This window comes from Amblyraja radiata, chromosome 29 (genome assembly GCF_010909765.2).
Source record: "Amblyraja radiata isolate CabotCenter1 chromosome 29, sAmbRad1.1.pri, whole genome shotgun sequence".
Taxonomy (NCBI): Eukaryota; Metazoa; Chordata; class Chondrichthyes; order Rajiformes; family Rajidae; genus Amblyraja; species Amblyraja radiata.
This window is the reverse complement of record NC_045984.1, coordinates 18611447-18635260: the sequence shown is the minus strand read 5'-3', so window position 1 is coordinate 18635260 and position 23814 is coordinate 18611447. Positions and strand designations below refer to the sequence as shown.

Sequence of the window (23814 nt, the reverse complement as noted above, 5' to 3'; positions counted from 1 at the left end):
TTCTATCAATGCAAGTTAATTATTTAGTCAAAAAGACTCTATTTTATCAGCATTACATTCACAGAAACAAATGTAAACTGGGATTTGCACAAGGAGGGGGTAAGCAAGGATACAGATGCTCCATTAACTATCTAAAAAAATGTGACTCGCTGTATTGTAAACACACACACATTTTTACCATCGAAGCTAAGGAAAGTGATTGTGCCTCATTTATTCTGATTCATTTGAATTCTTGTGCATGAAACTGGATGGAAAATTTTACTGTTGTTAAAGTCAGTGCAGCTTGTTAGGAAGCTAAATTGACCTCAAGGACTGCATTTACTAATACTCCATTTCATCAACAATACTTCATTTATATCACTTGTAAGAACTATTTTGCTATCCAAATAATACCTAAATTTGACACCAGGTCACAATGTGAGTTTAAGTATAAAATGCACAGTTCCCAAATCAATGTCATAGAATCACAGATATGTATGGCATAGAAGCAGACCACTTTCATGCTGGGTTAAAAAAGATCTAATTAAAATTGCCATTTCGCAAACTACAGGGCTATAAACTACAGTACACCAGGAGCTCATCCATGTACATTGCAAATCCAAGTTGCAGCTTTATGAACCATTTTGGAGTTATATGTGCACTTCTACTTACCCCATTACAGGAATGGTGTGAATACTTTGGAAAGTTCAGAAAAGGTTTATCAGGTTGTTGCCTATCTATTCAAGGTATTAGCTAAAAGGAGAGGTTGGACAAACTTGGATAGTTTTCTCTAGAGCATTGGAGACTAACGGGAGACGTCAAAATAGAACCTTATAAATTTGAGAGGCATGCATAGGGGTAGACAGTCAGAAGCTTTATCCCAGGATGGAAATGCCAAATACTAGAGGGCATAACTTTAAGATCAGAGGGTAAAATTTAAAGGCAATGTGCTGGGCAGGTTTTTTTTACAGAGAAAGTGGAGGGTGCCTGGAATGCGCTGCCACTGGTGGTGGTGGAAGCAGGTACGATAGGCACACAAATATCCAGGGAATGGGGAGAGGTAGAGGAGATTCGTTTAATTTGGTAACATGTTTGACAGAGACATTGTGGGATGAAGGGCTTGTTCCTATGTTATATTTTATATTTGACATTTTCCATGGAATGAAAGTTTCTGACTCCGCCATTCTTCCAAGCAAAAAGGTTTAATTTTTCTATCAATTAATTTAAATCTATGTCTCCTCATGGTTAAAGACATCATTGCTGATGCAAATAGGTCTGCCCTTTCACCATATTCAGGCTGCTCTTAAATTTTATACAACCTCAGCCTCTAAAGCACAACCTAGCCAATCCCTCCTTATAGCTAAAAAGTCCAGCTGTTGTGACATTAGTGATACATTCATATTGATAGTGCTATCATATCCTTCCCAGTGATTAGACCTGTGGCATAAACAGAATACTTCACAGTTCTAACACCTATTATTTTCAACTCTTAGGCCAAAAAGGTAAAGATGCAATAAACTTTAACCGTACTATTCTTCCCATTATGTTACCTTCAGCTACCTAGTGTTGTAGATCCAGGAACTTGCTCTTTACCATTCAAGTCTTTGTTGACCATCAAACACCCATTTAAACATCCTATGCCACAAAAGCTATCTTGGACATATTTAATAAATTCCATCCCGTTCAAGTCCTTTACACTATGGGAGACCGTCAATGTTAGGGAAGTTAAAAATCTCCCATTAATGCTGCCCTTAATTTTTACAGCTATCTGCAATCTCTGTATACATTGGCTCCTCTAATTCCTAGTTGACAATTGTGGGGCCTATAATACAGTCCCATCAAGATGTTTTTTTCCTCTTCTGAGTTCCATCCGTGTAGCCTCACTGGACGATCGCCCAAGAATATCCTCTATAAGCAATGTAGTTATGTCCTCCTGATCAAAAAGGCAATCCCCCCTCCTCTCTCACCTGCATCTTTATACCTGCAACATCTATACCCTGGAACATTGAGCCACCTGTCCTGTCCTTCCCTCAGCCATTTTTTTGTTATGGCTATAATATCTCAGCCCCCAAGCCAATCCACACTCTGAGCTCATTCACCTTACCCATTAAGCCTATACAATTAAATAAATGCAGTTTTAACCACTGGTCTTTTCTCTCTGCCTAACCTGCCTCCAAATCTTGCTCTATTTGACTAGTATTTGCCCCCAACTTTCGCATCTGGGACTCTCTGCACCTACCATTCTAGTTTAGAATTTCCAAAATCGCACAGAAAACCTTCCAGGATATGGGTCCCCCTTCAGTTTCGGTGAAACTGGTTTCCTACAAATGATTGCTTATTCCTTTGACATGTTTGCCTTTCTCAAGTGCATAGTTCACCCTTCTCCAGAATAAATACCATTTCCCACTTTTCTACGATCTTCATCAGTCCTTAGATAATTTCTTGCAGTCTAAAGCTTTCTTTGCCAATCAGACAAATTTTATTTGCCGAAATATTCAGTAATGACACCTGCTTTTAAATGTATAAATACGAAGAACCAACCACAGGATCCGGCAAACAGCTTTCTTGTCAACAAAACTCTCTCACAACCAGTGCTTCCTGTCACTATAAATTTGATCTTGCAGCCTTTCTTAAATTAAAAAAACATTAGCCACCCACCAGCCTTTCTGTACCTCAACCCTGGTTAACGATGCAAAAATCTCCATCTAGGCCTCAGATTCCCTGGATTCCTACAATGTCTTGAGATGCACTTGATCAGCCGCTGAGGATTTATCCACCTTGACGATCACCAGCACCTCCTTCTTTGTATTGTGGATAGATATTAAAATATCACTGAATTTGTTACATTCTGTGACATTCTCCATGGTAAATGCAGTTGTGAAATATTCACAACATCTCGTTCATCTTCAGTGTCTCCACACATGACAACCACATTGATTGCTAAGGAGCTCTATTCTCTCCCTGGTTTCCCTTTTGCTCTTAATATATTTGCAGAATCTCCTAAGATTCTCATTTACCATTTCTACCAGTCATCTCGTAACCTCTTTTTGCCCTGCTGATTTTTCCTCTTACCCTTATACTCTTCAAGGGATTTGCTTGATCTTAGCTGCCTATACTTGGCACATTCCTCCTTTTTCCTGACCAGTCTCAATATCCCTTTTCAGCTATAGTTTCATTTGCATCAGCAGTGATGTTCTTAACTAAGGGGAGACATAGATTTAAATTAATTGATAGAAGGATTATTTAAGGGATTTTGTTCTGCCAGCCTTGCCCTTACTCTAATACAACACGCTAGTCTTGAATTCTCCTTGTTTTATTTTTAAAAATGTCTCACCATTTGCCCTCAACAGATTCTTGCAATCATTGTTGCAAGTTCCTGTATAATATAATCAGAATTAGCCTCACTTCAGTTTAGGACTTTAACTTGTGAACCAGTCCTGTCTTTTATCATAACTATTTTAAAACATAGAATTATAATCACTGATCTCAAATTCTTCCCCCACTGCCACTTCAGTCACTTACCCTAACCTCATTTCCCAATAGAAAGTCCAGCATTATCCCCTCTCTAACAGGGCCATCCACAGATTGCTTGAAGAAACGTTCCTAGATACACTTGATAAATTCCACCGCATCCAAGCCCTTAGCATTATGGCGGACCAAAAGGGACTACATAGGAAGCAGAATATGTAACTATGTTTCTTGTGGCAAAGATGTCAAAGAGAGGAAGAAGCGTTGAATAACAATCAAGGTTGCTTCCACATCTTCGTTGAAGATCCGTAAGTTGAAATGCTACTGGGCATTTGCTCAGAGGTAAAAGTGATTACCAACAACTGCTCAAGACCAAGCCTAGAATATCACAATCCTGAAACATAGCTTTATGCTTTGCAATTGAAAAAAGTAATTTACCTTAGTAACAATCATGAATATAGTAAACAGGAAGACAACATTGTTTTTGGATATGGGCAGCCAACGGGCTTGCTGTAGGGTGAAGATAACAGCTCCAAGAAGACTAGCTTTTGTCGGGCTGTTCAAGGACAAAATAAAATTGTGGTTAGTTTTGTTGTCAATCGTACATCCCCCATTGTAATTTTCCTGATTCCATATGTGATGATATCAGCTTATCAGATATGTTCTCCACAACTTTTCCATTCTCTTAAGAATTACATCTGATTTCTGCTTAGTGGCTGCTCCCATAACCACAGCTGAGGTTTAGAGAACAGGACTAAATCTGCACTATGATGATCAAAGATTTAATCATGAACGTGTCGGAAACATTAAGCATGTCGGGAGTAGCAGGGCCAATTCTATCTTGAGTGGGACCAGAAACAGGTAATTACAAATTGGCAGCTAGTTTTCCTTTCCAAAACTGGGCAGGTCGTAACATGGGCGATCAGCTGGCGATTGACCATTTACTTTGGATAAATTTCATCCTCTGGACATTGTCATTGACACTTACAAGGACATGTTGAGAAACTCATTTGTTTCAGGTTTCCAGACACCACGAATCAGCTGCTCAAAGTTGGAGATCAGGGCAACTCCAGCACCTGTGGGGAACAAAATAATAATGACCACCATTAGTTAATCATCCAGATAATTCTGTTCTAATTTTGTATTGACTGTATAATTGGATTTTTAATTTTAATGAATTGTGATTTCTTCAAGTTTCATTTTTTTCCATACAAAGATCAGTCCCAATACACCCATCCAGAGAGTAAAATATAGCTTGAGAAGAACACAACTTGAAGGCAGTCACAAACTCTTGTGAAATTTACAATTATATAGGTGAAGCTATAATTAATATTCAATGCTGCCATGCCTAGCTTAACATCCTAAAAAATAGAGAGATAACAAGTTACTTACCTTTAGCCCATCCAACCAAAGCCATAATGATCCATCCATGGTGATAGGCATGGTGAGCATGAATAACGCCCACACTAATTTTGCGTACCCGCACCACCTCCTTCATAGCAGTGAGGGCCAACTTCACAGGCATGAAGGTCACACATTTGTAGAAAAGGTTCAATGGGCAGTAAAAGATGAGATACCTAAGTTAAAAGCATTGGTTCAGTTTGTGATAAATATTCCTGATTTCAATATTCAAAACTTAAACACACTGAATAAGTACGTGTAACACCAACATAATCAAATGTGTGTTGTTAAATGTGATTTAATTTCCCACACTGCCCCATGAACAGAGGTCATGTTCGTGCCTTTGACTGAGGGATCCCAAACAGATGAATCTTTAAATAGATGACAAAAATCAAATGTGAGGAAATTTTAATTCAAAGGGACTTGGAAGTGCTGGTGTAGGATTCCCAAAAGGTTAATTTACAAGTTGAGTCAGTAGTAAGGAAGACAAATGCAATATTAGCATACATTTCGAGAGGACTAGGATATACAAGCAGGAATGTAATACTGAGGCTTTCTAAAGCACTGGTCAGACCGCATTTGGAGTATTGGGAGCAGTTTTGGACCCCATATCTTGAGGTCCAATTTTGGACCCCATACCCTGTAGGAGGAGGTCCAGAGGAGGTTTACAAGACTGATCCCAGAGCTGATTGGGTTAATTAATGAAGAGCGTTTGACGTCTCTGGGCCTGTACCCGCTGGAGTTTAAAAGGATGAGGAAGGACCTCATTGAAACTTACAGAATAGCGAAAGGCCTGGATAGAGTAGATGTGGAGAGGATGTTTTGCACTGGTGGGAGAGTCTAGGACCATTGGGAACTACCTCAGAATAAAAGGAGATGAAGAAGAATTTCTTTAGTCAGAGTGGTGAATCTGTGGAATTCATTGTTACAGACAGCTGTGGAGGCTGAGTCATTGGGTATTTTTAAAGTGGAGATTGACAGCTTCTTGATTAGGAAGGGTGTCAAAAGGTTAAGGCGAGAAGGCAGGAGCTTGGGGTTGAGGGAAAGATAGATCAGCCATGATGGAATGGAGGAGTAGACTCAATGGGCTGAATGGCCTAATTCTGCTCCTCTGACTTTTCATTCAGATTGGAATTCATATCTGAATAAAAGGCTGCATTGGATGAGAACTTTCACTCTATTGTCCTATCTGGGACATATGACAATAAACCATTCTTGACTCTTGAATTGGTCCAAAATAAATATGGTGTGTAGGGAAAGAGGAATCCAAAAAGTAATCAAAAAGTTTTTGTTTTTTTTCCTTGGCCTTCAGCCATATATAACAAGGTTGTGGGTGGAAATATATTTCAGAGGTTATCAGAAAATCCAAACTGATGCTCTGGTGTAATGTTGCAGGAGTGCTACTTTGTCAATAATGCAATGATGAGATTTAAACAGCCTCATTAACTCACTCAAGTGCCTGTCAAAGATCTTATGGCATTATTTCAAAAGTGAAGGGCATTCTTGCTATTGCCCAGCCTATCCTGTATTCAACAATGACAATAAGCCATCAATGTTTTGTTGTGACCATGCTGGTCACAGATATGTATTTCATTAGATGTAAAATGCTTCAAAACATTCTGGAGTTGTAAAGAAATGACATAAATACAACATTTTTTTCCAAATATGGACAACAAGTGCACAATATATCAGCCTTTTCATACAGCACAGAAACAAGCTTTTGATTGATCAAATCCATGCCAAACATAAAGTGCCCTTTGCATGAATCACATTTTATTTTCCCCTCAATTCCCCCCAGACTCGACCACTCACCTGCATGCTCCAAGCATTGTACAGTGGACATTTGTCTGCCTGCATAGACATCTTTGTGGGAAAAATTCAGACCACCTGAGGAAATCCATATAATCACAGGGAGAACGTGCAAGCTCCACACAGACAGCACAAGCGTTCTGGATTGAACCCTACTCGCTGGAGATGTGCCACAGCTGAAATTATCTTGAATGGCTTTTTCACATTTCTCTGATTATTCGTGGCGTTTGAAGTTTATCTTCTTTCAATGGTACTTTTAATTTTCTATAAAATTAGGTGAGTTACCATGTGCAAAAATTGGCACACAAGAATTTCATTTTGTATTATAATCCACTTTTGTACAAATTTACATAGTTTGGAAATTAAATATTGTGCAAGATGCAAGTGATACAATTAAAACTTTATTTGAATGAATTATACGGTTCATCTTTACAAATTTTCTGTACAGTTTTCCTCCTTAGAACAGAAAACGTTAAAGGGAGACACAAAAAGGTAACTAACCAGGAGATACATTTAAGATAATAGAAATAAGAACCAAAGAAATATAGGGATTATGGAGAGATTTTTGTTTCGAACATCTGGAATGTATTCACTGAAAGAATGGTTGGAGAGATTCAGTTGCAACTTTCACAATAAAATTAGAAAGGTTGTGGAATTATAGGGGAAGAGTAGGTAGCTCTTACAACTGTGATTCGATAGTAACTGGGTACAGGGAACATTGACCGAGATATTCTCTGTTGAAAAATTTGATGGATAAAAAGTATCTGAAGTACAATAGTTGCAGTGGGAAGGAGTCAATTGTTGGTCACTTTCATGATTGGGTATGTATTTTATGGTACCATCTGGTGTTAATGAGCAGCAGAAATCAACAAGATCTGGACTACAATCTGTAGTTAGATAGGGCTCTTAAAGATAGCGGACTCAGGGGATATGGGCAGAAGGCAGGAACGGGGTACTGATTGGGGATGATCAGCCAAAGGCCAAATGACCTACTCCTGCACCTATTGTCTATTGTCTACAATCTCTAGCCTTAACCAATTTAACAATTGAGTATTTAGTTTCAGCACCTTCAGTTTTGGCGGAAATATTAGCCATACATATGGTATGTCCTTGTCCTTGCCCTGTCCTATATCACACAAGAGTGCGACCAGGGAGAAAGGGCCATAACAGTAGTACTCTCTTGTGAACTAATATACAATCTGTATACTTTGTAAATGTACTTCTTCAATCGCTGTTAAGGCAGGACAAAGACGTACTTGGTGATTTAAAGCCTCATACAGTTAACTTGCTTTATTAGATGACGAGTGAATATAAAAATTAAGAATTTAAATCATATTCATTTAATTATTTTGGTGCAGCTTGTGATAGAAGACCAAAGAGCAATCAAAATTTCCGGACATTACATGCAATCATCAATAGTCTGAGCAATGCAAGAATTCATGCAACACGCTAAGCCAATGTAAGCTCTGAGTTTCTTCTCACCTTAGTTCATTGTACTTTATTAACATTTTATTCCTTCCTTCTTCATCTTTCATATTATGCGGCCCATTATGTCTATCATTTCATTCCAATTCCCTTGCCTATTCTCTCTCTCTCACTCCCCTAATTTGACATACTATGTATACTGAGAGTAATTTACAATAATCAATTAACCATCACACCCTTGGGATGTGGGAGTAAATGGCACCAGCGAGCACCCAAGTGGTCACAGAGATAAATTGCCTACTCCATACAGACAGTAATGCAAGTAACATTTAGCTCAGCGAGCTGAACCTGAGGCAGCAGGTCTCTTTGCCGTCCTTAATTCCCATTTTATTTTCCTTCTTTCCCTTTTCATCTTGTTTGATTCCAGTTATGTATTAATCTGACAGTCTTTGGCTGAGTATGCCATCAGATATGTAGCCTAGAATTATCTCTTTCTTTGCCTAAATGTTTGTTTTATCTTTTGCTGTTCAACTGCCGAGTAACTACAATCACTAACTTTCCAACAGAACGGGTGAGTTGTTGATTATTTACCAATACAAGCTAACAGGTTTTCATTACAGTAGATACTTAATCATAAATATATGTAAATATACTATGCTTTAAAATGGCAATGCCTAGGTAACTATATCCAGTCAATAAGCTAGTTCGGTATTCTGAAAAACGCGAAGAATCATGGGATTTGTCAAAGGTCATTCACCATAAAGAAAAAGCGAACAAAACGCTGGTTGTATAAACTGTTTATATATTCTTATTTTTATTCATGATTTACGTGTAAAAATATATTGAATCTGAGGAACAGGTGTGCCAGGTAGCGGGAGAGCAGGGTGTAACAGCGAGATAGAGGGGGCAGATGCGAGTGGGAGACGGGGGGGGGGGGGGGGGGGGAAGGGGAGGAGACTGGACCGGCGGAGAGACATTCTCGGCAGCTGCACGCACACATCCGCGCCTCATCCGCAGCCAGGATCGAACCTGGGTTCCCGGCGGCGCAAGCGCTGCCGAACCGCCACTGGACCGTCCCACAGGCCCACAGCCAGCGTGGAGAAGAAGCGCCAACCCCAGCTCAACTCTGCCTGCCCCGCCGGGGCAACTGACAGCCCCGGACCGACAGGACAGCGGCCCGGAGCAGTGGCGGCACACAGTCCGATGACCGGCGCTCGGCCCACGCCGGCACCGATTGGGCCAACCGTCAGCCACTGCACAAGGAGAGAGGCGCAGCCGATGGCCCCCGGCCCCTCCCCCCGGGAGCTGGAGTCAATGTTTTATCTCCGCGCCGGCTGCAAGCCCGGCCCGATACCTCCAGCCGCCTCCGGACAAGGACGGGACACCCGGGAGGGGACGGGGACGGCCCATCTGCAACTCAACAGCGCCCGCAGCGCCGGAGACCTGGGCCCGACCAAGGACCCCGACCTCGCTCACTCACCGTAGCATAAAGCAATAAAATCGACAAAATTATCTTAGCTTTTAACAAAGGAACATTAAATACAACTAATTCATAGTTTGAAAGCAGTATTTTCTTACCTAGAAGAATCTGGAAAAAACGGATGAAATGTGTCCACAGCTCCACTGCTTCCACAGCAATGTTTATGCAGGGTGACCTTTGACCTGGGAATGCGCAGTCGGAATACCGAACTCGCTTATTATGCAAAGCTTGTAATATGGTATCATCAGCACATTGTGTAGGTCAATGAGTTCTTTCTATAAGATTGCACTACTAACCATGGATACATTTCTTGACCCCATTTTTTTCTCAAATCCTTTCAGTAGAAAATTAGGACAAGGATCCTGAAATATGATTGGAATTAATAAAATATGCACAAAATATAATACAGGGCTCGAAATTAGCGGTTGCCCGGGTGCCAATGACCACCCAAAGTGCCGCCGGGCAACCTAAATGCCGAGTCATTTTGCCTGGCTTGGCACTGCAGATACTGGTTTATACCGAAGATGGATACAAAAAACTGGAGTAACTCAGCGGGTCAGGCAGCATCTCTGGAGAAAAGGAACGTGATGTTTCGTGTCGGCGGCGGTAACAAGCTGTAGTCCAGGGCAAAGATACTAGGTGCGGCGTGACGGACAGTTGGAGCGAATGGCGTGCCCTGCACAGCGGCAGCGGCTCCACCTCCTCCTCCCGCACCCCGCCCGCACTAATAGCGGTCGCTGCTTGCCACTCCACTATATTCGCTTTTAAGGCAAACCCTCCCGCACGCCGAAGCTGGGAGGGAGGAAGGAAGGGGGAGGCCTCCCGCCGTCTGAAGCAACTGCACCGCTCGGCCCCGCACCTTCCTGTTGGCTGGCGAAGGAGGGGAGGCGGTGGCGAGGAGATCCCAACTGCCTCCCCCTTTGGCGGCAGCACTTGGCGGTGGACAGGGACGGCTGATGCCGACCCTGTCCAATGAGCGCTGACCTTCCTTCCTCCCCACTTCCCCTCTCTCTCTCTCTTGTACGACCCCTCCCCCCCCTTATCCTGAGACCCCTCCTCTCCATCCCACACTGATCCCCATTCCCGTCTCTTCAGTCCTCACTGACATCCCCTGTGCTCCCCAACTACCCCCCCCCAATCTATTCATCCTGCGCTGATCACCCTATCCACCTCGCATTGATTCTCCTGCCACTCCCCATCCATCCTACACTGCTGACCCCCTCTCCCATTCATCCTGCACTTCTCCTCCATCCATCCTGTACTGAACCCCTCATTCATCCCGTACTGACCCACCCTCCATTTACCCTGCACCGAACCCCTCATCCATCCTGTAGTGATCTCCCCATTCATCTTTTACTGATCCCCCATTCATCCTGTACTGCTCCCCTCATTCATCCCATACTGACCCCCCTTCCCATCCATCCTGCAGTGATCTACCCATTCATCTTTCACTGATCCCCCCCCCCTCCATTCATCCTGTACTGATCCCCTCATTCATCCTGTACTGATCCCCCCCCCATTCATCCTGCACTGATTCCCCCCCCATTCATCCTGCACTGATCCCCCATTCATCCTGCACTGATCCCCCATTCATACTGTAGCGATTCAACCCATTCATCCTGTAGCGAACTCCCCATTTATCCTGCAGTGATCCCCCATCCATCCTGTAGCGATCCCCTCATTCATCCTGTAGTGAACCACCCATTCATCCTGCACAGACCCTCCGATCCACACTGTACTGACCCTCCCCCCCCCACATTCATCCTGTACTGATCTCCCATCCAACAAAGGTCTCGACTCGAAACGCTGACTATTTCCTTCCTATAGATGCTGCCTCACCCGCTGAGTTTCTCCAGCATTTTTGTCTACCCCCATCCATCCTGTACTGATCAACCCATCCATCCTGCACAGACCCCCCCCCCCCATCCATCCTGTACTGATCTCCCCCATCCATCCCGTACTGATCCCTCCATTCAACCCCTCTGACAACCCCGCGCTCTCCCCTCACAATTTTACCTACTCCAACACGCACTAATTCCCCAGCCTCAATCCATACATTCCGCACCGATTGCCTTCTCAACCCCCACCCCCCCACCCCCCCCATCTATACATCCCGCACTGATTCACCCCCACCCCCCCACCCCCGACCCTACTCCGCTGGAAATGTCTTCAGAGCGAACATTGACTATGTTTGATAACGGAATACAATCAAATGTGTTTTAATTCCCAATGTTATTATTTTATTTAATTAAAACCTCAGTGTTCGATTGTCACTGCTACCGTTGACACATTATTACAGAATTCATTTTAACGGCAAATCAATGCTCTTAATATGGAGTATCAGTACTGTAGTTATTTAATGAGCAACATTCACAACTATACGTTGGATTTATCCAGGTTTTACTTCTACCGTCGGTTATATACAACACAAATTTGGTCAGGAGATTTTTCATTTGAAATTTTAACGTTAATTCTGAAGTGGGAATGATGGAAACAGCATTTATCAAATTTTTTTTAAATCTGGTGCGTACAAACTGGGTGTCGTCATTGCTGTTCACAGCACATACATCTAATCTGAATGTCTGGTAATGTGGCGTTTTGACACCTTTAAACATATTACCAAAAGAACATTTGCTGCAGTTATGTCATTTGGCCATCTCTTGTCAGTTAATGTAATGTTTAACCTGTCAGATGGGTATAGTCGGTTTTAACAGCTATTATCATAAAATGCCTTTAGAAATTTCCTTGCAACCTGTATATTTTGTTGTGGATAAATTATGTGGGAAGCAAGAGTGTTTCTGTACCAATAGCAATAACGACCCATGCTATGGCCATGTCATGATAATTTTCGGTCCTTCACAGAAAACATGCTTGCATCAATCTGTAGTGCGCATGGTTAAGCATATATGTTACCGTGGTCCAGGATTTATTGACACAGGTTGATCATATGCTGAATAATCCAACCACATTTTTGTTTGGAAGTGGAAAGAAATAATAGAAATTGCATTAATTGCAATGCGTAAAAGAGTTGAGATACTGTATTATAATTTTGCTGCATGTCATTGTGGTGTATAGCATGTCTTGATTGGTGAATATGTTTAGTTTGTGACTTTATTTCAAGCAGAAATAATATGCGAATGCTTCATTGAGCATAATTCCGACTGGTAACTACGCACTTCGTCCCAGCACATTATTGCACGCGTCATGCAAGCCGTCTTAAATGACCACCTAAACTGTCATTTGGCAACCTAATAAGCTGCCTAGGTTGCCCGGCTGGCAACAGGGAAAAAAAGTTAAGTGAGAGTCCTGTAATACATGGGATAGGACAATCAATTAGCCTTCTATGCCACAATACTAACACTCCTCTACTACCTAAACTGTAGACATTTGAAAGAAGACTTGAATATCGACATCATGATAAGGCTAGATCTGCAAAAGACAAATGTCATGTGACCAGGACAAATTCAGGAGGTCCGCATAATGCCTTCTTGCACCAAATGCTTCCCAACTGGAAACAGATCCTGTTTACTCTTGAAGAAATCCAATGAATCATTATTTCCTTCTATGTGCTAGCAGTTTGTTTTAAAGGGCCACTATTTTCTGGAAAAATGGAAACCTCGTAACATCTACTTTATCTGCCCTTGTACATGTTCTAAAACCCTGGTCTTCACTGATCTATCCAATTGAAACAATTGTACTGCACAAAAAGTGCTATCAGAATTTCACCAATTTTGATCAAATTATTTGTAAATCTCTGATTGCTTAACATATGGACACAGGTGTTTGTGGGGATAACTACTACATTAAGCTTGGAACTAACCTGATGGCAGCTTTCAATACCTTTTTCATCACATAGAGGTTTCATCCACCAGGGCACAATTTTCTAACGGTCTAACAATCCTTGTAATAAGTTGAAATGGCTTCATTTATTTTACAACAAATTGTTCTGTGAATTACAACTAATTGTCCTGTGAATGTATACTAGCATATCCATAGTGACGTCTGAGCACCAATTAGGCGTTTATGAACAACCCCATCAATGGTAATATCTTCTATTTTAATCAAGTGAATACTCTAAATAATAAAATCAGTGACCACTCACCAAACAGCTGATGCCAGTAAGACGTGAGAAGTGTTGTTAAAATAATGGAGAGGCGATTCTCCAAGCAGGACATCGGCCATTATGTAACTGGCAAAGCAATAAAGCATTGCACATAACCATGAGGCAATTGGATTACGACGGGATACATCCACTGCTCCTGTAAAATAAAACGCACCAATCAGCCACATGTACCTTTATTTAACCTTGCATGGTCCTCAGATCCTCTTTTACTATATCCAACATTGCATACATTTGCAAAAGCTGTCAGTCTATACCTTATTGATCTTTTTCTTGATTTACTAGGCATGAAGAAAGAATGACATCAAGTAAGAAGACAGGCCTTTCTATGGCATCTTTCAAGATCTCTGGACATCCTGAAATGGTTTCCACTGGATGAAGTGTATTTAGAGGATAGCGATTGGTGTAATTTTGGAAGCAGTGCTGCAAAATTGGACACAGCAAGCTGTTGCACACAGCAATGTAACGGCCTGGCAATCTTTTGAGCGATGTTGGAGTCAGTAATAAAAATGGAAGATGATATCAGGGAAATCATCTTCCAAAAATACTGCCATGGGTTATTTTTACAGCACTTGAAAGCTTTTGTGTTCATATCTTTTGGGTAGGACCAGAATAGTCAACCTTTTGACTTACAGGCAAAAGTTCAACTATAGTCATTCATTTAAATAAAAGGTGAGATAGTAACTTAAGGAAAACACTACAAATGTGAAGCTTTATTCACTACTCTGTAGACCAGTGCAGCTTCTCTGGAGCTCTATAACATCGGCAACAGTTTTTTTTGTGTATTTCCCATCGCCCCATATCAATCACATGGATCCACAGTTAGTTTTGTAATTACAAATTGGCCACTCAACTCTTTAGTCCACATCTGCCCTAATCTGTCTATTCAAAATAGTGTCCCCTTCATATACCCTGATTGATTGGATTATATCAAATCCTACAGTGCAGTAGAGGTCTTTCAACTGATTATGCCTCTGCCAGTTCTTTAAAAGGGCTGTGTAATTCCAACCCCATCTACCCCCATAAATCTGCATGTCTTTTTCAAATGCATGTCCAATTGACTTTTAAATGTTTCAATGGAATATGACACCTTTAACATAGGTGCAAAGAAATGTTCCATTAGTTCTGCCAATTGTTTTTAATGTCTGGCCTGTGGTTATAGATTGACTAGCCAGAGTAAACAGTTTTGACCTGCCTATAATAGATCTTGACTAAAATCGTCTATTCAAATAAGGACATACAGGTTTCTCCAATTTCTTCATATTACTGCATTAACCTGGGTAAACACCCTGCATACCCTGTAAGAACCTTAACAATTTTCCTAGTTTGGTGTCATAAATAATGCACAATGCATCATCAGCTACGAATGAACCAATGTTTGCGAAGGTTCAGCACAATATTCTTGCTTCTATATTTAATTTTCCTATCTGAAAAACTGAAGCTACGCTGTGCATTCTCAACTGCCCCCAGCATGTTCAAATGTTTGTGCAAGTACTCTCCCAGGTCCAATCAAAGCCAAAATGATTATTCAGCTTCACTGAAATGTTTCATCTCGTGTCACATTTACCTACATTAAGTTGAGTCTGGATAGTGGGATATCAACATCAGCATTTTATCAATATATTCCTGGGTTCTGCTGCGGCTTTGGACCAGCATCTTCAATATTGCTAAGTTTTGTATTTTCTACAAAATTTTAAACTCTACTCCCTCAACTGAAGTTTGTGTTGTTGTCTAAAACAAGACAGGAATGCATTTCTGATCATTTGAATAATGAAGTAATTAAAGTTTGAATTTGTGACAATGTCCATAATGGTGGCATGATTGTGCAATCCACTGTCATTCACTATGCAACCGTCACCGTGATTGCATAGCTCTAAGTGAGTTGAGAAAGTACAAAATGTGTATAAAGCTCCACAGCCTGCATTTTAACAAAGAATGTCCTTTTCAAAATTAGAAAAAAAAATTACTGTCATATGTTCCTTAAATAGATCATTTGTTGTGTAAACAGCTGTTAGATGTGTATTTGTCTGCAGTAAGCCTAGACATATACACATTCTGAATTCAAGTTATTGGCTGGCAGAGTCATCAATAGAAACTCAACAATTACTGCTAACATGTGATTGCTGCTTCCTGTTGCTTTTAATGGATTATGTGATGAAAGCTTAATTGTATCACTCTATCTACTCTGAGTTCCTTCTCCTCCTTCTACACCAAGGCATGCCCATGGATTCCCATACTCAAATCATCTAAAATGATTCACAGGATTGCTTCCTCCCATCTACCTCAGCCCTCTCAAATCCTTACATTCATGACATTCATTCAGCACACCACACCCACCAGCATCACAAAGTTTCTCATTATGCTGATATGATTGAGGTAAAACCCCTATGTACATTTATCGCTCCAAACACAACTTTATAAACACACCATTGTCTGGGAATTTGTTTCTGCTTGTGTCCTCTCCCTACTTTTATTATTATTATTTTAAAAAACTCTTGATGGTAATTTGGTTTCTGGGTGTGCGTTGCTTAAAGTCATCAATTATGTTGTTTGTGACTGCAAATAACACAGTAACTCACTTCATCGTCTTTGGAATCTCCAGACTCGTCCCTACTCCCTGCCACGGGAATTCACTTTGGCTATCCTGACAGTTGCCTACATCCCAACCCATGCTGATGCTAAGTTTGCACTCAATGAACTACACGCTTCACTAATAGCCTTGAAATGAATTACCCTGAGGTCTTGTTCATAAATGCCAAGGTTTTCAATTGGGCCAACCTCAAGAGCATGCTACCAAAATATTACCAGCTCTGTTCAACCAGAGGCCCAAACACCTTTGACTACTTCTAGATAACAATTAAAGTGGCCTACTGTTCCATCCCCGACCACACTTTGGCAAATCTGACCACCTGTCTACGATTTTACTCCCTGCTGAAAAGCAAAAACGGATGCCGGAGGATCTGGTGCAGAACGTGCAGTGTTGGTCTGAGGAAACAGATGCGATACTTTGCAACTGCTTTGAGTCAGAGAACTGGTCTGTATACAAGGACGCTGTGGCTAACCTAAATGAGCATATCACTGCTATCACAGACTTCAAGTGTGGAGAGGAATGTGTACCAAAGAAGCTGATACGCGCGTTCCCCAACCTGAAACTATAAATTAACTGCGAGTTACATTTCTCAGCTGAAGTCCAAGTCTCCAGCATTCATGTCAAGCATTCCCCAGCAGTACAAGAAATCTATCTATGATCTTCACAAAACCATTGAAGATGCCAAGACTGGACCAAGCTGGAGTCCCGAGGCAAGCAACAAAGCGGTCTTCTGCAGCCTCTCCTGTGGAAGTGAAGGGTGATATTACGGTTTAGAAAATGAATTCCAGTGCCTGTAGTTTAGGATGTTGGTCTAGTAGAGGAAATTGGGGATGCATAAGAAGCCAAAAATGAAATAGTGCATGGATGCTGTGTGTTGCAGCAAAACGAGAATCTAGTGGGGCTTAAAACATTTTCAAACAGATTCTGCTGAGTAAGATCCAGGTGATCAGGATTTGGTGCAAGCTGGGTCTTGGTGTTTTTTGGATGAGCTGAAATTTATGGAGAATGAAAGTTATGAGGCTAGGTGAGAGCATTGGAATAGTTATGCCTGAAGATAACAGCAGCAAGGTGGCTGAGGCCAAGGTAGAGACAGACAATATCTATGATAGAAATAGGTAGTGGCTGCTGATAGAAATATATGAATGTTCTAGAAATGTAAACAAAGGGGCATACATTACCAAGTTTATTGAACACATAAGTGGTCAAATAATTTTATTAGTACCTTATGCATTCAAGTTCCTTGGAAGCTTGGGTACAATGAGTCAATCAACCTCATTCTGAGGCGTAAGTTTCTATGATTCTATGAAATGGGGTAAAATTCAATTCTTCAGCACTCCTATCCCCAAACTCCATTACTCAAGCATGGACATGTTCATTTACATCAGCTCCTGATTAAACAATACAATGATTGTAAAATGCTCTTGTTTTCAAATTTACCCATTGGCTCATCGTACATTATCTCTGTAATCTTCTTTAGTTCTACAATTTAGTTACACATGAAATCTGCAGTTCTCCAATTCTGGCCTCTTGAGCAACTTTGACTGATCATTGTTGACAGATATCTTCAGCTGTAAATTGGGCAGGTTCTGGAATTTCCCCTTTAAACCTTGACTTTCCTCTTTTAAAATTAATCTTAAACCTGCCTCTGGCCAACTTTTGAACGTTGCTCTATGTGGGTTAGTGCCAACTTTTGTTTATTACTCCTGCGAAGCCCCTTAAAATGTTCCACTGAATTCCTCTAAATATGTAAAATATGGGCCGGAAATTAGAAACCTACAATGCTATTCTATGAAGCTTGGAGTGAAAAATCTAGATATGGGAGGTTCACAAAGTATTTGTGTGTCCCACACAACACTTATTTTTAACTGCAAGATTGACTGAAAGGTTTTATTGTGTTTCCCTTTCTATGTTTCAGTGCACACTACTGATCTATTACAGTTTGATGAACTGCTAACATTTACCTTGTTGGTATAATTTAAGCCAACTCTTAAAGGGACTGAATAAATGACAAAGAGACATAAAGCATGGAAAAGGACCTTCAGCCCATGAAGTCTGCACCAGTCATCAATGACTCATTTACACTAATCATATAATCATGTTTTTTAATTCTCCTCGCATTCTCTTATAGCTGTGCCACTGTGCCGTCCCTAAAACAGCTTGATAAAATGAAAGGTAAAATGTTGAGAGGACAATTCAAGGCATCTGGTTAGGCTAATGAAGAACCAGTAGATATGCCTGCAGGAAATATGATATTTGGGCATGAGGGTCATAGATATCCTTCAGAGCTACAACCAGGTGCTCTTGGCAAGGTGTCAGGGAGTCTCAACTTTAGGGAAGCCTGCAATTCCGCTGAGTTGAAGAAAAACAAGATGAAATCTCTGTGCTTTATTCCAGCAATGAACAACAACAGCAGCTTGGAATGGTCCTGATGGTCGGAATCTGTGAGTGACTATAATCAACATAACCTCCATGAGTCAAGCAGTCCAGGTACATGTATGAGATAGTGTTTGAGGCCATAGGTCACTGATCCAAGTGAAAAAAATACAGTCCCAGTCCTGGCTCCTTAAATAGCAATTCGAGGAAAAACCATGAAAGTAAAATTTGATTATTCTATAAATATGTAAGAACTAATTTCTCATTTTTAAGATGAGCAAGGTTGAAAATGACATATGAAGCAAATAAGGTAGCTTTTACAGGTTGCCATTTTTGTCCAAAAGTCACTACTGAAATCCCATTTAATCGATGAATATTATTATTTGATTTCAAATTTTTTTAAACTTGGGTTAGGTATTACTTTTTGAGCATTACATTAAACTATTAATTATAGATCAATCATTTTGGTTCTCTACCTACTCAAAGCCAAGAAGTTAATCTCAAGCAGTTGCTGTCAATTTGATCCTGTGCAGAATGATGAGCCTGCAGTTCGCGTGTAAAAGATACTGAGATTCTGAAAATATATTCAGATCAGTTCCACTGACTCATACACACAGCAACACTCCCCACAATATCACTTGCTAACTCTTTCACCCAACTCATCAATGTGTAAAACTATAAGTAGCACATAACTAAGATAGACACAAAATGCTGGAGTAACTCAGCGGGTCAGGCAGCATCTCTGGAGAAAATGAAAGGTTCTGATTCAGGTTGGGACCCATCTTCAATTCCTTCTTTATTAGCAGCACAAACCTATTTTCGATCAAAGGACTAAAAGTTACATACACCACAGCAGAAGTAAAGATGTTGATCACAAACACAATATGGCCAAGAAAGCACACCAAATCCTCTACTTCCTCAAAATTTGGCAAGTCCTCATTGACTCATCAATTTATACTGATGCATAGAAAGCATTCTATTGGAATGTATCACAGCTTGGTTTAACTACTCACAGTGGTCAACTGCCCAAGACCACACAAAACAATGCTTTACTGTTGATACTGCCCGGTCCATCATGCAAACCAGCCTTCTCCTCATTGACTTCATTTACACTTCACATTGCCTTGAGAAACCTTATCAAAATACCACTCACACCCCGGTCATTCTCTCTTCTCCCCTCTCCCATCGGGCAGAAGATACAAAAGCTTGAAAGCACATCATCAGGTTCAAGAACAGCTTCTACCCGTGGTGTGATCTGACTCTTGAACGGATCTCATATGCTAAAGATTTATTCCCGATCCTCCAATATACTATGTTACGACCTCTGCACATTTTTACCTGCACTTTCTCTCTAGCTGTAATACTGTATTCTACACTTGATTTACTTTGTCTTTTGCACTTGCTGTACTTATATATGGAATGATTGCACTTATGCATTAAATGAACTGCCTGGATAGCATGCAAAAGTTTTTCACTGCATTTTGGTACACATGACAATAATAAACCAATACCAATTGCATATGAAAACCAGAGTAGAATATAGCAGCAGATACCTTTCATGATCAAGTCGGATTTTTGTGACAACACACAACCTTTGGTACCCTCTCCCATGCAAGTATATCCTTCCTATGGTAGGAAGGCATACAATATTGCATATACACTTTTATTAGCTTTGTAACTAACCAGAGGAGCAAGACATATTTCCTCACATACTCAATTCTCTTCCAATAAAAGCAAATATTCTGTTTGCCTTCCTGAATGCTTGCTGAATGCCTCAAAACTAGCTCTTAGTGATTCATGTACAAGGACAGCCAGGTCCTTCAGAGCAACAAGACCTTTTAATCTCTCACTTAAAAAGAAAAACTGTTTTTTAAATATTTTTATACCAAAGAGGATGATATCTTATTTTGACCTATTGTCTTCCATCTGTTATCAACTTGCCAAGACTGCTGTAATGTAATGTAAGCTCCCAAAGTTGTAACCGTTATTGATAGAAAAGGATAAAGATCGCTGACATATGGGAATCCCACCAGCTGTGGGTTCCCCTTCAATCACACACCATTCTGAATTGGAAATATATTGTCTGCCTTTCTTTGTAACTGTTTCCAGTTCCTGGAAGTCCATGCCCATCAGCACTTCCATAAAAGGCCACGGCAGTTAAAGAAGGCAGCACACCACTAATTTCTCAAGGGCGATTCAGAATGGGCAATAAATGTTGGCCTTGCCATCAATGCCCACATCACAAAGAAATCAACAAATTATATAATATCTCCCAAAAAGCAACAGTAATGTGGTTGACACTAGACTGAGTTGGCCATATTGTTTGTTAGACTCTGGAGTCACATATAGGCCAGATCAGCATATTTCTCTGCCTAAGTACATTTATGAATGAAATAAGCTTTTATGACAGACCTGTTGTTTCTTGATCACCAAAACTGATGCCATGGTGGGATCAGAACTCGTTCCTAGATATTAACCAAGTCCTTCGATACCACTGGTCATGCAATGTAATCATTATTCTACCATAGTGAGGTTAGGGATGGGTAAAAATTCTATCCTTGGCGGCAATGCCCATCCTGTGAATGAGAAAAAAAAGAAAACAAGGAACCAGAATGGGTTGTATGTTATCCCATAGACGTGGATACCCAATCATTCTATCTCATTAATACAAATTCTACAAAAATATTTCCTGACTACAGAGTTCTGAAAATATCTTCCCCTCAGGACAATATTTCACACCCCTTCCTGCCTTGCAATCACAAGTGCATTTATTGAAAATGCGACCTTCTTTGATTCTACTTTTCCCTGTAGCCATTCATGCTGTTTTCCACCATATATTTTCCAGTTTCTTTTCCAAATAACTTAGAACATCAATATTGACCACTTTCCAGCTCTGTACATATGTAGAGTACTTGAAAAATACATACGAGGAAGGCCAATCAAACCATCTAAGTGGAAAGACCCATGATTATTGCTGGCTATGGATTTTAGGTGGCCTCTCAGGAACTTTTTACCATCAGCTCTAAACAATGTAACATTTACAGCATTTTCAAAGCAATTTTTTACATAGAAATTGGTTCTCAAAGCACCCTCAAATAAGTAATTTTGATGAATTAAATCATGTCATTAAAAGCAAAACTAGGAAATGCCAATGAACATGTAAAGGATTCACTATGTAAAATTTAGATTTAAGAGTGCTTTAAGTTGTTCTCGAATTTGATGGTCAATCTTATCCCTGTGTTGGCACATTTAACTCTGAATAAGTAGGACATGAATTCATGTGCCATCTCAGAAATGTAAGCACATACCCTGACTGATCTGCACTCCAGTTCAGTACTGAGGGAATGCTGCACTGTTATAGGTGCCATCTTTCAAGTCGCATTGCAACACCAAGGCTGCTTCTTCCCTCTTAGATGGATGAGGAGGTCTGGCCCTATTTAAAGAATGATTGTCCTGGTCAATATTTATTCCCCAATCATGATCACTGAAATAGAAGAGAGTCATTTAGCTCATTGCTATTTGTGCTACCTTCCTATACTTACTGTAGTTTGGATTTTGACTTCCTGATGGTTTGAAAGGTTCATTATCAACGCAACATCATTTATTTTTAAAAGCACAATGCACTCTTAAAAGCTGATGGGTAACTATATTATCGCGGTGTTCCAAAGTAGCTATAAATTTCATTTGCCTATTCAAGTGTTATAGCCTGATCATTTTGGTAACAAAATGTAACAATCGATCAGATTGTTACTCTGTCCTACCATTTTCAGCTGCCATTGCACTCCCCACGAAATTCAGGTGTCTCTGTGACTTCTCCAGTAACAATCATATAACATTGAAGAAGGCTACTCAGCCTATTATGTCTATCCCAGCCAAATGACACCCCAGCGGTATGAACATTGACTTACAATTTCAGGTAGTCCTTGCTTTCTCCCTCCTTCCCCTTCCCAGCTCTCCCACAGCCCACTGTCTCCGCCTCTTCCTTTCTTCTTCCCACCCGCCGACCCCCCGCCCCCACATCAGTCTGAAGAAGGGTCTCAACCCGAAACGTCACCTATTCCTTCGCTCCATAGATGCTGCCTCACCCGCTGAGTTTCTCCAGCATTTTTGTCTACCTTCGATTATTCCAGCATCTACAGTTCTTCCTTAAACAAATGTTATTTTTATATTGGCCTGTATGTTATGACTCAAGTGCTCATCTAATGTGATAAGGGTTTATGCCACCACCACTCTTAAGGGCAGTGAATTCCACACTTTTACTATTCTGGTGAAAACATTTTTCCACATCTCCTCCTATGTGTTCAAGCCTACGTCTCCAGGTTATCGACCTTCCTCTGAAAATTCTGTACATCTGCATCTTATAATCTCAATTCTCCAAAGAAAACACCCACAGCCTGATACAATCCACCCTAGTGACTAGAATTCTTCTAGCAATATCTTTGTTAAATAAAAAAACTGAAAATGCAAGAAACACTCAGCAGATTAGGCGCATTTGTGGAAAAGGGAATGGTTAATGTTTTAGATCAAAGAGCCATCATCAGAATTGAGAAAGATAAAAAACAGGTTTCCCAGTCTGATGATGGGTCTTAGACTGAAACATTTCCAACATATTCAATATTTATTTCAGATTTTCTGCATCTGCATTTTGTTTGGTTTTCAATATCTTTGTTAAACTGCTCTGCACCTTCTCTAATTTATAACCTTTTACTTCAAGTGTGGTGACATGACATGTACATGGTCCTCCGGAGTCTTATTGTTCTAATGTAACCTCTGTTATTTGTTTAAGAAAGAACTGCAGATGCTGGAAAAATCGAAGGTAGACAAAAATACTGGAGAAACTGAGCGGGTGAGGCAGCATCTATGGAGCGAAGGAATAGGTGACGTTTCGGGTCGAGCCCCTTTTTCAGACGGGTCTCGACCCGAAACATCACCTATTCCTTCGCTCCATAGATGCTGCCTCACTCGTTGAGTTTCTCCAGCATTTTTGTCTACCTTCCCCGTTCTTTGTATTTACCAATAGCCTCCTGATCTATCTATCCCTCTACCTTCGGATTCTGTGGATATGCAGTCCATGATAGCCTCTTTTGCTTGCAGTTTGTAACATTGCACCACTTATTATGTATTACTTTGCCTTTTCCCCTTTCCAAATGCATTATCTTATATTTCACT

At 40.6% G+C, this 23814-nt stretch overlaps 1 protein-coding gene across 1 annotated transcript in view; it reads right to left on the bottom strand.

Annotated features, from left to right (window-relative positions):
* Positions 1 to 23814, bottom strand: part of tmem38a (transmembrane protein 38A) — a 28595-nt gene that overhangs the window by 1389 nt on the left and 3392 nt on the right. Inside the window, exons 2-5 of the mRNA XM_033046741.1 lie at positions 13665 to 13821; positions 4840 to 5024; positions 4436 to 4523; positions 3886 to 4003 (exon numbers count right to left, since the gene is read on the bottom strand). Coding sequence (XP_032902632.1) covers positions 3886 to 4003; positions 4436 to 4523; positions 4840 to 5024; positions 13665 to 13821 — 548 coding nt within the window. The remainder of the gene's footprint in view (positions 1 to 3885; positions 4004 to 4435; positions 4524 to 4839; positions 5025 to 13664; positions 13822 to 23814) is intronic.